The following is an 18,118-nucleotide window of genomic DNA, read 5'->3' on the forward strand; positions in this document are numbered from 1 at the left end:
AATTCTGAACACGATTCAAAAATAAAATTCCGAAAAATATTTCGGGAAAGTTTTTTTATAGACGCCTAATTGAAGGCGTCTTTTAACGTTGAAATCTCTATTTGTTTTTAAATACGTAAGACATTTACCCCATTTTTAAACCATTCTGCTCGCGTTTCCTTCGTCTGCCCCACCACGAGCTTGCCAGCCCTGGAAAGGAAATTTAATTCTGAACACGATTCAAAAATAAAATTCCGAAAAATATATCGGGAAAATATTTTTATAGACGCCTAATTGAAGGCGTTTATCAACGTTAAAATCTCTATTTGTTTTTAATTACGCAAGACATTTCTTCCATTTTTAAACCATTCTGCTCGCGTTTCCTTCGTCTGCCCCACCACGAGCTTGCCAGCCCTGGAAAGGAAATTTAATTCTGAACACGATTCAAAAATAAAATTCCGAAAAATATTTCGGGAAAGTATTTTTATAGTCGTTTTTGTGATGCTTACTTTTCTTGCCATATCACATATAGCAGTCTTAATAGATACGATTTTTTGTCTAACTTTTCGCAATTGCAGTTGCTTTATCTTTGACAAGTCGAGTTTTTTATTTAAATTTCTGTGTTCACTGTTCATTTGGCTATGGAAAAAATATAAGATTTTCTTTGATGTGGTAACGAGAAGTGATTTTATCAGCTTCCGAGTGTTGCTACTTTCATCGCATTGTTTATCGCGCAAATTTTTACGGATCATTTTTTTAGGCGGATCGCGCAGAATTATTCTGCCAGAATGACGGTGGTGTTTTAACATCAGATCTGATGTTTTGAGCAAACTGTTTGATGTCTGATGTTTTGATGTTTGATTTTTTTTCTAGGCAGAGTACTTCTATATATATGAATTCTGTAGGTTTGTGTTCTCATTAATGTAGGCTGCAGTCGAGAGCCTGCATGTTCGACTCCAGCCACCCGCACTCAGCGCCGGATTAACTATAGTAGCAGATGTAGCAGCTGCTACGGGCCCCACGCTTCACAAGGCCCCGCGCTTGGTGAGCAAAACATTTTTTTGCAAAAAACTGTCGAACATAGTTGGTAAGTAATTTTTGGCTTGCAAACTAGAATGGCATTGGAGAACATTATAGTTGTAGGATTAAATTACTTAGCCCCAACGTCTTATCCCTTCATAATTAAGTTATTGTAAACTTTAAAAACCGGTAATTTCTGCTGGAGGCAACTGCCTAATCGAGTGCTACGGTACGATACTACGGTAGTTGTTTGAAAGATTATTCGACTGTACGCCAGTGAGAAGAGTATCAATCTTGCCGATTGCCTTGGACAGAGTTATTACAATGCGTCCAACATGAGCGGGAAATATAACAGAGTAAGCCTACAGGCACTTTTCAAAAAAAAATTGGTGCTGTTGCAGAATATGTTCCATGCTATGCTCAATTGCTCATTCATTGAATTTAGTTGGTGTATGCACTGCACAATTGTGTCCAGAAACAGTTCAGTTCTTCGACTTTGTTGAAAATATCTATGAAGGCTATTCTTTGCAGCTTCAACACACCGGTGGTCCGTTCTGGAGTGTTCAGGTGGTGGAGTGCTAAAGAAGCTGTCTGAAACATGATGGTCCGGAAGAGCTGATGCCATTAAGGTAATTAAAGAACGTTTTTTTTTTCAAAAAGGAGGCACTGGAGAAACTTGCAAATGACCAAGTGCAAAAGGCAGAATGTCGACTGCAGGCAAATCGACTCCTCGAGAAAATGGAGTTGCTCGAAATTGGAATCTTAGTGGTTTTTTGAAATAGCTTACCCAATCGCTTTCAGGCAAGTCAAGCCTCTCTTCAAGCAAAGTGGCAAAATCTCAACATTGCTTTAGCATTGTGTGCCTCTTTGGCAGGATCCCTACAGACTTTCAGAAAACAATTTGCTAAGTTTGAGTCAGAGGCGCAGAAGCTGACTCAAGTGCCGGATTACCGACCAACAAGCACAAGAAGAATTGTCCAAAATCGAACGCACGATGAGAATGTAGGCAGTGGCCGTTCAGTTTCAGATGCAATGGATATCAACTAAAGACAGATTCCTGGTGGAAGTTTTCAGGGTTGGTTGATTTAAATCAAATGATTTAAATCATTGATTTAAATCATGATTTAAATCAAACAATAAAAATCAAAAAAATCAATTAAAAAAATCAAATGATTTTTTATTTGCTAAAATAAAAATAAATACATCAACAAACGTTTCACTGCTTCTCTGTAATACAAAAGTTATATTTAAATACTTAAGGCTATAGGCTATGCCTGTTTTGAAAGGCAACTTTGTTTACTTGGCAGTTCACAAACAGTGTTGTTCACTAAACATAGTTTTTGAGCAAGTTTTTTCCACTTTTGGTCTGCTTCAATCAGAAGTTTGAAATCGATTGGGCACTGCAAAAGCTGGCGAGCTTGTATTTATGTACAAACTTCTCAATGCAAAATCAACTGCAATTTTGTGTCATCTGAACTTTTATTGTTTTGGTATGGTACGTCGGTAACATAATTATATTACACAGTTAAACTTTCTTTGTAAAAAGTTTGGTTGTAGGCTATGCATCAGTTGAGCAAAAAAGCAAAGTAACGTGTGCTCAAACGTTAGGAAAAATCTTAGTGTAGTGAGATGACAGTCTGAGACGTACCTCAATCTCGATATGCACATTATGATTTAGAAAAAGCAACATATCACACCTACTTAAAAATATGTGCAATAGACACTAGACAGGCTAGCCTACAATATGATAATAAAAATGATTAAACACTTGCAAAGCAAAGCCTTTCAATCAATCAAGGGGTTAAAAATAATTCTGCTATCTTACTAAAATGATCTCTTCCCCCAAGTAGACTCAACGCTTTTTTATATAAAAAAAATCAAAAAAATCTGATTTAAATCAAAAAAATCCGATTTTTTTGATTTTTTTAAAAAAATCATGATTTTTTCCAACCCTGGAAGTTTTCCTTGCAGTATTGGACAGCCAACAATCTGGTTGGAGCAACGTCGCAAGGCATACACCAATTTGTAAAGCACATTGCTATTGATTGCTCCTCTCCAGAACTCAACTATTTCACTTTGATTAAAGAAAATAATATTGACACCACGTTTCCTAGCATTGACATTTTGTTACGCATTTATCTATGTATGATGGTAACTAATTGTACTGGAGAGAGATCATTTTCAAAATTGAAGTTGATTAAAAACCATCCTATCTGCGAAACACCATGGGGCAAGAGCGGCTACACTATAATCAAAAAATATCAAATCTATAAAATATTCAATTAATTTCCAGTCATTATCTGTACATCAAATCAATCTGCTACAGGCCCCGCACTTTGTTAATCCGGCACTGCCCGCACTTGCTGTTGTTTCTCTGGGCAAGAAACTTTACGACAATTGCCTCTACCCAGTGATCGATTTCGAGTAATGAGTAGTACCAAATTTAAGTCATAAGTTGAGTAGACAACGGAAACAGACATTGCTGTCGGCTGCAGCGTGGGTCAGGTGTATGTTAGGGTGGTTCAAAAAAAGTGAAATTTTAAAGTCTCACCCTTTCAAAGTTTCCATTTACTACAAAAACACCTTGTGTAAAATATTTTTGAAAAATGTCAATGTTTAGGGGTAGCTCAAGACTTTTGAAATTTGGGGAGTTTTGACGAAATAGGTCAAATTTTAAATACCTGTATTTTGTAAACCCTTAAAGAAAACGTGCATCTGTTTGGGTTCATTTTCATCAGGTTGGAGAGTACTATAACTTGGTAAAGTCAAACAATGGTAAATATGTACTTTTGGAATTTTTCAATTTTTAATTTTTTACAAAATGAATACAAAAAAACTTAATTACTTAAGGTGAAGTTCTATATATACATTTTTTTTGAATATTTAGTGGTAGCTGAAACGTGTTGAAATTTCAGTAAAATCTGGAAATTGTTGCAATTGATGTCTGATTGTATGTGGTACACAGCACAAGCACAATGCACATACAAAGTCAAGTGTCAAACAATTGGTAGCCATGAACCATTGAAAGAATGTCCCTTGTTTTCCAAGGCACATTCTTGTCAAACAAGGCCAGTCCAATCAACTTTTCTGATAAATACCACAGTTGGCCAACGAGCTTCACTGCTGTGGTGTTAGTAATGGCTAGGTTAATGTGTTTGTACTGTACCAGAGACTGCAAGAGCAGGAGGTCATTGTTTGGGGCACATGCTGAGAGAAGAACTGTCATCCAGGCTTTGAGATAAACCCGAATCAGGCCACACAGAACTCTGATGGACTTTTCCATTTAATTTTAACGAAACCTTCCATACAAGATTTCCTCACATTCCCTGAATTTTGCCAAACCCAATCTGGCCCTTCTTGCCTCAGCTGCTTCCCACCCACCTCTTCTCTAGTTATCTGATCACCCTGATCTGAATAAGAGAAATCTGTCACTGTTTTAAGTGTTTTAATTCCATGACAGAAATCCTCATTGTGATTCTCATTAAATCTCATCGTTTATCACATTTTCCGTAGACAAAACAGGTTGTCAATCTTGTTGTAGCTCTCCTTGAGTTGACACATCTTGCGTGTATTCACTTACTACATACACTTCTTTCAATACATCAAACTTTTCATCACTCACTTACCATGCATTGCACATGGGCCAACATTGCTTTTTGTAACCATGCCTTCTGCCACTTGTTGTACCATGCCACTTGTTGTGTCAAAACACAATGCTAGAACACTCATCAATACCCCATTCCTTTAAAGCAGGGGTGTGCAACGTGCGGCCCGCGGGCCAAATGCGGCCCGCGAAGAAAAATTATGTGGCCTGCGAAGATGTGCCAATTTTGAATTGTGTGCGGCCCGCAAAACGTGTTTATAATTTAGTTTAGTCTGGTACGTGTGAACAATTCATTATGGAGTGGATTATTGTAGATTTCGCACCTTCTGTTAACCATTTTAGAAGTCTCCCACCGGCCACCGCTAATCCATTGTATTTAATTATTTGGAACGTAAAAATGTATGGTCACATAAAAGGCATTATGAACAAAGTACGACTTTGGAAAGCTCACGTACAGACAGGAAATCTTTTCCACTTTCCAACTTTAAGAGACTATGGAATGCATCCTGAGAAGAAAACTGAATTTGCTGACCAACTTGAAAAATTGTTGTATGAATTTTTGGCTCGTTTCAAGGACTTCAAATCTCATGAACATTTGTTTGGTATATTCGCTTCGCCATTCAACACAGACATTAACAAAGCACCAGAAGATATAACTTGAACTGATTGATCTTCAAGAGAAAACGGATTTGAAAGCAAAGTATTTGGAAATGAATCTTGGCGATTTTTACCGAAAGCATTTCAACTAAGATGACTTTCCACATTTGAAAAATGGCACTTTTTGGCTCAACGTATTTGTGCGAACATTTTTTTCTAAAACGGGCGTCATGAAATCTCCCTATTGATCGGTTCTGACAGACGAACACTTGGAAAATGGACTTCGAATTGCGATCATTAAAGTAAAGTATCAAAGTAAAGTATAGTATCCATTAAAGTAAATTTGGAAAAAGCCGTCGGGAAAAGAAGCCAGCTGCAAACTTCTCACTGAGCTCGTTTAAAGACTGTGTGACAATAAATTTCAGGGTTCCCACGCAGTCGGGAAAGTAGGGAAAAAGTAGGGAATTTGAAAACCCGTTTTCCAGACCGGGAAAAGGTCGGGAATTTTGTGAAACCTCCCTCGTGGTATTGAAAAAGTATGGAAAACCTTGATGACTAAATTGTAGATAAAAACTTCGATATCGGTGATATCGGCCATTGTTTGAGTATCGGTATTGGCAAAATTTGGCCGATACTAAACATGTAAAAAAGGCGCTTGCTGCGGATTTTCTACAGAAGCAAAGATACAATTTTTTTAAAGTAGTAACTAACGTCACATTGATGTAGAAAAATAACAACCTGTTAAATTTTTGATATCTCACACTCCCATGACTTCTTGCGCGCGCATTTTGGCTTTGGTTACTTGCATTGATTCTTTCACTCAAACAAAACGTTTTGTTTCAGCAGTTTTGCGTTGTTCGATTCTTAAGTTGTGAAGGAGACTCAATTTCTCCAATATTTATCATTTGTGTTTCTTTTTTACTCTCAGCAGAGTATAAAACTTGTAAAAGTTTTTCTTCCATACGACGTCATGAATGAAATTATATCTCAAATCGGCGTAATGACGTGACATCACCTAAATCCCATTGCTTTCATTTTGAGTGATCATACTGACTTTCAATTTATTCCTACAAGACATTACGATTACGTAATGAAAAAATATATGATAACTAAGGATGGAAGACATTACGTCAGTCATGTCTTTTCAATTCAAAATGAATTTTAAAAGTTATCTTTCGTTCATACTCGTAATCCTCCTTCAAAGCGGTATTACAAAGAACAATGTTGTGGCGCAACATGCAGCTTTTCAATGAAGTTCGGTAACTGTTTTTTTCTTGTTCATCTGCGCTTTAAATACCGGTCATTTTCCGTTGTTCATCCACTAAGCAGTTTAGGTGAACTGTGGTTAGCCTACTTGCAACAGGAGTTATACTGTACAAACAGTGGCGTAGCGTAACCATGGCATGACTTATTTAATTGTGGGGCACTCCAGAAGCAGAAATATTTAACTTGACATGGAAATTTAGCCTCGGGAGATTTTTGTTCTGTAGCCTAACATTCAAAATTTTACTTATTACCGTATATACTCGAGTGTAGTTCGAGATTTTCGCAAGTTGTTTTCACCTCAAAAAGCCAGGTTTGACTTATGCACGGGACAAGCTGTTCCCAGCTCGGCAGCCTTCAAAATTAACGCATTTTTTCTGCGGCAAAATTATTGCGACCTAGATTACTGAGTGTGAAACAGCGTCGGCTGAAGTAAAAGTTTTGAATACGTTTATTTGCCGTGATTCAAACTTTAGTTTCAAATTTAATGATTTTTGTCAATTCTAAACTGCATCGTATACACTTGTTGAGCAGTACGCAAAGCTCACGAGACAAAAGAGCTGATTTAAGCAATCAATTTATTTTTATTTTTGCGAGTATAATCGTTCTTATTACGTAACATTCCATGATCGTTGAAGTCGATTAGCGGCCGCATATAACAATGATGTCAGGTTGGCTAGGTGATAATAGCGGTAAGAGACATCGTTAATGCAGGCAATATCTGTGACCAAGACCACAACACCTCAGTCCTCAATCACGGTGGCTTTTCATGTAAAACCTACTAGGCTATTATGACACAACAACAAAGACAATACCATTCATAAATCTTATTTACTGTACAATGTCTTTGTGATTCAGTGTTCAGAATCACAAAGACAGTGTTCTACTGTTCAGTGTTCTTTTCACTTACTTCATTTTGTCAGTAGTGTGATTTTTAATTGCTTTGGTTTGGCTTATGGCAGGTTGCCATGTCCGATGGAATGAGGCTTTGAATTGCAATTTTAGTATAAATGTGACAGTTTATCCAAACTGATTTCAGTTCGGGTCTTTTGAAGAAAAAGAGTTTTTTTTTCAAACAGGAATCTTCTACTGTACATTATTATTATTTTTCATACTGTGCATGATCGTGTGTGGAAATATTACAGCACAGAAATTTTCATTGATTAAGCACTGTTAATGCGCAATTTAGATCAAAATCAAGTCGGAAATTTTTTTAATTTAGTATTGAAAAAGTAGGGAATTTTTAGAACTTAGTATTGAAAAAGTAGGGAATTTGTTTATAAAAAATGTGTGGGAACCCTGAAATTTGAATAGTAGTTTTCTTCAGAAATGTATGCGTCCTAACTTATTATTTCTGGAAGGAGATAACCCCTAATATAAGAATAATATGAATAACAAAAAAAAATACTCTTTTGTGCCTGCAACTACTAAAAATCATATGTTAAATAAACGTGCCGCCCGCGGTTTCACCCAGTTATTCATATCTGGCCCTCCTGTAATAAAGGTTGCACACCCCTGCTTTAAGGCATTGATCACAACATCTGCTTGTGCTTGCCTAGTTAAAGGTGTGGCACTGTGGCTGTTCAGAAGCCAGTTCAAGCTCACTACCAAAGAACAGAAAGGGTTACAAGATATAACAGGCCTCGAAATTCACGGCGGACACGGCGGTCATGTCCGCCGTCACAGCATGTGATGTCCGCGGGAAGTACCATCTAGATCGGTCATATTTGTCCGCCGAGAATTAACACAGGAACCAGTGATACTAATCGTCATTGTATAGCACAAACAACTGTTGCGAGAATATAATTTCCCGCGCATCTAAAAAATGTGAATACTGTATCCCTTAGCTTCCATTCAAGCAGGAAAACTTTCGATTTCTACGTTGCTTCAACGATTGACGACATCGAATCAGCGTAACAAAGGTGAATTCTTCGCTAAGAATCGATGGGAGTACCGGTACTTCTACATTAATCACGCGCAACTTAGTTTAAGTCTTACGTGACAATGTCTGGCTTTGACCTCCAGTAATATTGATAAGGCAAGGTTGGTTACAAAATTAGATTCTACGAGTAGGCTACTACAGCAAAATTTGTTAAGTTTTGGTATTACTGTGAGAAAGAAAAGGCCAGAGAAAATTCACTTTCGTTAAATGATACGCAAAAATAAACCTAAAGAAAAAAGCCTAGTGAAACTTTGCACATTAGAAAATAGTAGCGTTGGTGTAGAAGTTTTCCGACTCGTGCCCAGAGCATTGTGACGCAAGAACCCACACAACCTCGTTCGGTGGAAGTTAGTCAGTTATGCAGCGTATTAAGCAGCTACGCAGCGCTTTGACTCTTCAACCGCACGTCGTTGGTCTGATGAAAGCCTTTCAGATTGACTTCTTTGAAATTTTAAAAAACCTTTTAAACCGTTCCTATAGTTATCAAATGGCGAAGAACTATCAAGATAAAGTGATTATACTGATTAAGCATGACGTTTGACGCTAAAACTGGCGTGTCCGCCGAGATAGCTGCTCAGACCGGACACGTTTGTCCGCCGTCAACAAAAACGAATTTCGAGGCCTGTATAACCTTCTTTACCATTCGGATTTATCTCAAAGACTGGATGACAGTTCCACTCGCAGCATGTGCCCCAAAAATGATCTCCTGCTCTTGCAGTCTCTGGTACAGTACAAACACGTCAATCTAGCCATTTCTAATACAGCAGCAGTGAAGTTCGTTGGCCACCTGTGGTGTTTATCAGAACAGTTGATTGGACTGGCCTTGTTTGACAAGGATGTGCCTCCAGCAGTGAAGCGAAAAATGGTTCTCGCATTGGCAAACGAGGGACATGCAGATCCTCTGAAGCGAATTCATGTTAATCTAGAAAAAATTTAAGGAAGTTGTTTAGACGACTTTGTCAAACAAAGATCCCAAGTGCTTTTTGAGAGAATGAACCTTCCTGATGGTTTTCTCAAAGCAAATCCAGAGACATGGAAAGTGCGAGAACATTTTCAAGCAGCGTGTGACATTGTGCAGGCCATAAAAGTTGTCAACAACCACGCAGAACAAGGAGTAGCTCTAATTCAGGAGTTCAGTGGCCTACTAACACGTAATGAGGAACAAGTTCAGCATCTGTTACAGGTTATGCACGAACAGTCGAACACATAGCTTTGCCTGACAGCAACAAAAAGACACTCACTGGGAAAGTCTGAATGGTTCATGGCTACCAATTGTTTGGCACTTGACTTTGTATATGTGCATTGTGCTGGGTATCACATACATCAATTGCAAAAATTTCCAGATTTTACTGAAATTTCAACATGTTTCAGCTACCACTAATTGTTTAAAAAAATGTATAAATCTTCACATTAAGTATTTTTGTATTCATGTTGTAAAATTTTTAAAATCAAAAAATTCCAAAAGTACATATTTACCATTGTTTGACTTTACCAAATTATAGTACTCTCCAACCTGATGAAAATGAACCCAAACAGATGTATGTTTTCTTCAAGGGTTTACGAAATACAGGTATTTAAAGTTTGACCCATTTTGTCAAAACCCCCCAAATTTTGAAAGCCTTGAGCTACCCCTAAACAATAAAATTTTTCAAAAATATTTTACACAAGGTGTTTTTGTAGTAAATGGAAACTTTTGAAAGGGTGAGACTTTAAAATTTCAAAATTTCACTTTTTTTGAACCACCCTAGTGTACGTCGAAAAGCGTACACCGATGCATAGCGCTCAAGTCCGGTTTCCCGCAATGCAGGATAAAGATAGATATGAAATAAAATGAAAAATGCTGTAACTAGTCTTAGGCTTTATGTGTCTACACCCCACAGGCTATTTCTAAGGAACTATTCGGATGTCTAGTCCTAGTTATTTAGAAAGTGCTGGTGAACCAATTATTAAAAAGAAGAAATTGGAATATTCACAGAGTATTAATGAGCGCTGGCTTGAAAATGAAGACCTAAAGGATTGGTTGAGAAAAACTAATGATCCACTCAAGGCTTCTTGTCGCTTCTGCAACCTTATGTTCAAGACACCAAAAAAAGGGAGATCTTTTACGTCACAAGGACAGCAAAGCACATGCAAAGAATGTTTCTGCAATGAAGAAATCCTGCAAGGTTGCAAGCCTTTTTAAGAAACAAAGTGAACAGGGATTGCATTACAATGCTCAAGTTGCTTGTGCTGAATTACAGTTGGCTGGTTTCATTGCAGAACATTGAGCAATGGGAAGCATTAAAGAAATTTTTTGAAATGGAAAGTAGACGAGTCAATATAAGGTTGAACCCCAAAAAATTGATACAAAAGGTTTTTCAACGGATTCTGTTACCTATAGGCCTACTAAATAACATACTAAAAGTCTACCAAAATCGGACCTCCAGAAAGGGGTCATTTTCAAGATGGCGTCCAAGATGGCCGCCGGAATGTTATATTGCCTATATCTCAATTGCTATTCAAGCTAGAAAGGCGGTTTAGGTGTCTATCCCTAGGTTTTTGGGGTCAATGAATCGAATTAAATAGGTTAAATTACGATAGGCTGATTATCTACTGAGATACGTATGATTTTTATATAATATACGACCTGGGGGAGCCCGGGGACATTTCGGACGCAGTGATAGACCAACATCAGACAGAGCAGAGCACGATGTTAGCAAATTCACTTGAGGTTTGAGATAAACCGCAAACAAAATCATCTTGACTTCCATTATGTAACACGAGCTTGAGAAAAGTGATTTTCCAACATTTCAGTTTCTATACTTTTGGCAGCTTGATAAGCCGAATAGTGGTAAAATTTTCAGAGTCAACGCCTCACTTTTCATCTGAATAAATTCCATATGTATTGGTGCAAAACGGTTTCCAGTACACTTTAAAATAAAACATTTTTTCAAAAACAAAACACTCGAAAATCCGTCCGTAGTATCCCCAATCTCCCCTAATAAGATGGAATTATCATAACAGCATATTACATGTGGCATAACAGGTACTATCAATACAGGCATCTCAGAAAAACTGCAACCAACAGGAGGCTCATACTTGGCATCCTACAGTAGATGAATACAGGAGATTAATCTGTTCTAAAGAATGGCGTACCATTAAAATCTGGACACAGACGCATTCAGAAAATCATCGGAATTACAACAGTGGCTACAAAGGTAAATCGTAAACCGGAGTGATCGGCCCGTTTGTTGTCTTACTGCCTACGGCTGTTTCTATTCATCATCTTCCAACTCGTCTAGAAGAAACTTGTTATGTGGATTGTCACAGTCTTGCAGTTGGCATGGTCCACTTGCAGCGGTACATGGTATTCCGTATCCTCTACAGGAGCAGCGGAGTGTCTTACAGGCAGCGGAGCAGTTGCAATGAATGACCTTCAAGAGACTGTATGGAGCAGCCTTCGTTTTTGACATAAGTGGGATGAGCTGACTCTTTTGCAGGTTCCACCCCCAATTCATGACATCCATACTCTCTGCTTTTCCCATCCAGACCATTATCTGGTAGTAAACTCGACGATAGTAAAATTGGGTAGCAGATTCAGTTGGTGGTAGACGCTCGGGCATTACAAATGATGAAGGAGAGACAACTTTCTTGCTGAAGGTGTTGTACCGCATTGTCGCAAGGGAATCTGTGCTCTGGCCATCAAAGAAGACAGCCATTATTTAGCACCCAAGGTCATCGATTATCTCTGTGGTCTGGTTTGGGGCAGTGAATGCTTTAGCACAAGACCGAAGAACAGGATCTCCATGCACAAGTTTCCGAAAAGCAGTCTTCTTGCCAACACCGAATATCCGAGACGTAGTGTCACAACCAGTCATGGCATGGATAAATATCAACTCAGAACACATGTCATGTCCAAAGATTTTTTTCAAACGGTTGATGTTGTATACTTTGGTACTGCCATCAGCTTTGGACTTGTCTGACCTGAAATAAAGGCCCTTACTATCTTCTTGTACATAGTAAACAATTAACACAAGGAGATCAGTATCTTCTCCAATCAGCGTTGTTGTCTGGAGAAGAGATGTCTCCGCCGTCAATTTGACGGCGTCAACTTTTTGTTGACGCTGAGGCTAGCGCCGGCAGTTTATTTTTTAGTTGACGGAAGTGATAGCGCCGTCAATTATTTTGCCGATTTTAAGCGTCAAGCGCTATGCGTCATTTTTTGTTTTCATGGAAAATCTCGTTTCACAATAAGAGTTTCACAATGTATTCTGGCCAGCGCGACTCATTCGAATTACCCGATTTCGCGTTGGTTGGAATAGCTACCTGGAATACAAGCGGAAGAAGTTCGCCAAATGGTGATCACTGATATCGTGAACAAGGGATCAGAGAGAAAGCGAAAAATCAATGAATGTTATCGCGGTGATTGAAGGTACTTTATTTCAAGAGCTCTATGTCTTTGAAAAGAGCGATGTTGGTGCAGCGGACCTCGTATATGCTAAGCAGCTAAGCCATCACAGCACGCTTGGAACAGTGATACCTTTCCGAGTAAACGTTTTCAAGACTTCTTTTTGAAATACAACACACCAATACCATTCAGCGCTGCTGTGGAACGCATGTTTTCACTTGGAAAGGACATTATGCGTCCCAAACGCAGCAGATTGTCAGACAAACGTTTTGAAATGCTTGTGTTTCTACAAGGAAATAACTAATAAGCTAAAGCAGCTAGTTACAATACAGTCTCGAAACATTAAACCTGCTCTTTATTTATAGCTCTTTATTTATAGACCCTGGTTAAAATAGCGCTGACGCCGTCAATTTCTTTACGAGCTTACGCAGTAAAGTTTTTAGGCAATTCGCGCTGACGCCGTCAATTTATTTCATTGACGCGTAGGCTACAACACTGTCCACTGCGGCCTTCACAATTTCTACATCAGCATCCCCAGATGCATTTACCACGGTGCAATTTTGTTCCCGAAGTTTACCACTTATCATCCAAATCAAATTTTGTTTATTGGCATCTTGTAAAAGGAACTCCTCCTTCTTGCCTGTGAATATAGTCTCAGCTGTAAAGTTGACAACGGAATGAATATTTCGTCCTCTTCTTTGATGCATGTTGTCTTTAATGGTCGGCATTTCTTCATAGCCGTCAAACACAATGGTCGTACCGGATCCATATTGCCGGGTGGTGAAATCAGCATATGACCGTGCTATTTCACCATAGCTTTGTCCACGCTGCCATGGTATGCGGTGAAGGAGTGAACCGCCATCAAGTACGTGGCACTCCGTTTTTGGCACAGAATGTAGGATTGCATTACTTGCGTGATCACAGATCGCGTGTGCTAACTGTGGCTTATCAGCTTTTCGGAATACATGTTTCGATTCAAAGAGAGCAAGAGGGAAAGGACTAAGCTCGTAACACATTACTTCCTCCAGTGATAGATGTCTAGCTTGGGAGACCACCATGAAGCGTTGAAAAAGAAGTGCAGTATCAATGGTTCGATCAGGAGCGACCTAGCAGAATTTTGCCCAAGGGTCCTGGCTTTATCCTTTCTACTGAATGAGTATGCGAATGCAGGTTGTCCTGTCATTTTTTGTAAGATTTTTTGTCCAACAGTCTCATATTCGTGCACGTTCACACTATCAGCGGCTACAACACCAGTGACAACGTTCCTTAATGAAGCATCTTGCAAGAAAGGTGAACATACGACAAGTACGACATACAAACTGATCTTCTCCAGGTCAGCAGCGTCCCTTTTCATCCTTGCCTTTGTTGAATCCTTGTGCTGTTCAGATGTCATGAATGACAAGTTTGTAAACTCCTGCATAGCGATGTTGTACTCTGATGTTATGGACCTGGACATGGTCCAAAGGGTTATCTACTTTTCATCCATTCCACTTCCGTGCGTCAAACTCCCAGTGGTTTTCAACGACCTCATCAATGTCGTCTCGATGACGAGATCTGAGCTGAGGCCTGCCCAGAACTGGCTGCTGCGACGGATAACATGTTTACATGAAAACCCTTTTCAAACTTCCTGAATACGTCTGGGTGGTTAATGTGAAGCTGTCCCGTCTGTTGGATATAGAAGTATCGCGTCGATGGCGCGAAAAAATGTTGCTTTTTTTTTATAACTAACTTTCTTAACACTATTAGCGTTTTAGCACTTAAAATATCCTAAAAATAGCAAAATGAAAGCCTATAAATTATGGTCCAAAAACCCCAGACTCAAAAATAAAACCACAGAAGTGCATTAAAAAACAAGCTCTGGCAGTCCTGAGTGACTTTGCCTGAATAAATCTTTTTGACTTTAACAACGATAACTTCGCTTGCATTGTGATGCGACTATGCACGCATTCATGTGATTATGATGTCACAAACACAAGAACAATAACAAGTTGAATACCACCATCTACCCAATACGCAAAATTATGTAGAAACAAGCCGTATATTTCCTTGAAAATGACCCCTTTCTGGGCGTCCGATTTTGGTAGACTTTTAGTAAGTTATTTAGTAGGCCTATTGGTAACAGAATCCGTTGAGAAACCTTTTGTATCAATTTTTTTGGGGTTAGGTGCCTTTTTTCCGTATATTAACTCGTCTAAAGCAGGGATATCTAAGATGGAAAGCACCTCATTAGTTGACAAGTGTTTGGCTAACAAAACTAGAAATTTATGTGCTGCCTTAAACTCTGATACAAAAAAAAGATTGCATTTCATGGCATATGTGTTAAAAAAAGTCAATTCTTTAAATCTCTTGTTCCAATCAGAAGATTTCACCTTACACAAAGTTCATCCAGAAACTATGAGTCTTCTTTCAACCCTCATGTCTTATTATATGCAAAATTCTGACCCATTCCAAAACCCAAGAAATCCAAGAAATTTTCTTCTGGGTTTTGACGGAAAACTAAGTTACTCTTCACTCTAGCCTACCACCCGCTTGAATATAGGCTACGGTATATTTTTTACTGATGTTTAGTGTAGTTATTATTTGACTCACTACAAGTGATCTCAGTCATGTTCAGAAACTTGAATAATTTATTGATAAACCTGGACTAACAACAAATAAATGCCGAACAGTCGAACACGCGCATTACAATACAATATATTTTTTTGTTCAATATAACATTTTGTGTGAAAAGCATTGCCGGTTTAAGCAGCTTCACTAACGGAAGCCATGACATATTTTTCTGTTCAATATAACATTTTGTGTGAAAAGCATTGCCCTACCTGCCAAGCTGATACAATCTGCAGACTTTACTAGGGATAGCACCTAAATGAACGGGCGCCACAGTGCTCCTCACCTAAATATCCAGACGCCACAGTGAGCGCACCTATTTGACCGGCGCCTAACTGTCTGCGCCTAAAAGACTTGCTCCCAGTCACAAGATCACTGATCTCGGTCAACTTCAGCAGGCTTTAAACATACACTACGTTTGCAGTTTTCTGAATGGCTGTTCAGATCATATCAAGATAAACTGATGTGATATGATGTAAAGAGTCTTTGCGCAAATAAAGCATTTGTTTTAAAACTTTCTAAAATATATGAACACCCAAAAGACCGAAACTTTGCAACCAAACCGATTATATAGCTGCTTGACCACGCTAGTGTTGCCAAAAAACGAGTATTTTTTTTACTTATAATTAAAAAGTAGCCTAGCGGGTAGCGGGAGTGCGACTGAAAAAAAGTAGCGCCTCTCCCGCTGCCGCTACTTTGGAAAAAATAGCGCCGCTACTGCAGCCGCTACTCCAACTAAAAAGTAGCGCCGCTACTTTTACCAAAAAAGTAGCGTGCTACTGCCCACCTCTGCTCATTGTCAGGTATTTTCGAGTATTGTCAGGGTTGCCAGTTTAAAGCGTGATCAGCACTTGCTGTTACCACCCAGTTGCTTAAAAGTGAAGGTCTGGAGCCCTATTCAAAACATTTTTCTCCACTTTTTACAATGTTATAGTACAATGTTGTGTACAATACAATGTTATAATTACAATGTTGTGTATTACAAAACAGTATTACGCTATGCAGCTCAGTTTATTTTTTTCAGCTGGCAAATAAACAAAAATATACAAAAAATAATGAACACCAATATATAATACGCACAACAAGGATGGCAGTGGATGACCAAAAGGTCACCAAAGTCTGCTGCCACCGAGCAAATATATTGCCTTTTTATGATGGTAGACTTTCTGGATGGAAAAATATTTTTGTTTTTAAATCCAAATTCATATGTATCATATTTATTTAAAGCTCAAATTTTTTACTCACATGATTTGTTGCAGATTTTTAATATATTATTTACAACTTGTAATCATGGGACAAATGAAAGGAGTTCGAATTGAACTAGGTGGTATTACTCAGCATAACATTAAGCAGTTGAAGCGACTGAACCAATACATCTTTCCGGTTTCTTATAATGACAAGTTTTACAAGGATGTTCTGGAAGTTGGTGATCTTGCAAAACTGGCGTTTTTCAATGATGTCGTTGTGGGAGCCGTATGTTGTAGAGTTGATATTCATGACGGAATACGAAGGTTGTATATTATGACCCTTGGTTGTCTTGCACCATATCGAAGACATGGAATTGGAACTGTTCTCTTAAATCACGTCTTCAAAATATGTGAAAATAATGGCAATTTTCACAGCATCTTCTTGCATGTCCAAGTAAACAATGACTCTGCTATTAACTTCTACAAATATTTTGGTTTTGAAATCGTTGAAACAAAAGAACATTATTACAAAAGAATTGAACCATCTGATGCTTATGTGTTGGAGAAAAAGTTGTGTCCTGCAAACAATGTTGCTTAGTAGTGGCATTCATCAACTGCATGTTTTATTTCAACCTTCTTCTCAGCTTTAGTAAAATGTTACTATGATATACAACAGTGTGATCATTTCATTTCATATTGTTATAAATTTACTGCAAATGCCACAATTGCATCAAGTTTTCTTCACAATTATCGTAGATTTTTATTGGATATTTGTGCCAAGTAGTTTTCAGTCAACAGTAACTTGCAGTGAACTCTCATTTCAATGTGCTGGGTTCCACAATATATTCTTGTCATCAATGGTGCAGCAGAGTTAGTGTTGTGGTGTTGCCATGGTCATTGATTACGCACATAATTTCTTTATGGTTGCAAACAGTATGTAACCCTGTGATGTATGTTTTCTTAAGTTTAGTGTGTTTCTTTAAAATGGATTTGGCTTTCATATAGAAGCATAGTTTCTCACAATTAGACATTGATTAGCAGCTAAAAAGTATGAAACTTTTTGATACTTTGTTGTACGCTACACCTTTTAAGTTGGCTTAGATACCAAACTTTTTGTTTATTGTAACTGTAACTGCATATTTGTTTCCTAGATCTGAACACTTTCATTGTTTTACTTTCTTTTAATAGAAGAACAAAGAAGAAACAGCAGTAATTCCTATAGGCTACTTATTAATTTCATGTGTGTATTTAGGTTTGGTTTTTTTGTTGAAACTGTCCATTGCTTCTGAGTTTCACCCATAAAATTGACGAGTTGCATTATAATTATTGTATACAAATTTGAAATGTCTTGTAGTCTGCATTAAATAAACTTTTTCATTGACGAAATTAGGCTTTTCTAGATTGCAAATTTTTGAATTTTTTATTTCTTCCTTCACGTTATCAACTGGAAACTTAAAAGACAATATTTCATGTTTTAGTAACAATTCTGTGTATTTTGCTTGATCTTGACATGTGGTTTTGACTTGCAGTAA

The 18,118-nt window shown here is 38.1% G+C and overlaps 1 protein-coding gene across 1 annotated transcript; it reads left to right on the top strand.

The window, feature by feature from the left end:
- Positions 1 to 1,047: 1,047 nt before the first annotated feature.
- Positions 1,048 to 18,118, top strand: LOC145772862 (N-alpha-acetyltransferase 50-like). The gene is made up of 3 exons (XM_082584743.1): positions 1,048 to 1,066; positions 1,531 to 1,628; positions 16,659 to 18,118. The coding sequence occupies exons 2-3, from the start codon at positions 1,618 to 1,620 to the stop codon at positions 17,182 to 17,184; spliced, it is 537 nt and encodes a 178-aa protein (XP_082440869.1). The 5' UTR covers positions 1,048 to 1,066; positions 1,531 to 1,617; the 3' UTR covers positions 17,185 to 18,118.

This window comes from Aplidium turbinatum, chromosome 6 (assembly GCF_918807975.1).
Source record: "Aplidium turbinatum chromosome 6, kaAplTurb1.1, whole genome shotgun sequence".
NCBI lineage: Eukaryota > Metazoa > Chordata > Ascidiacea > Aplousobranchia > Polyclinidae > Aplidium > Aplidium turbinatum.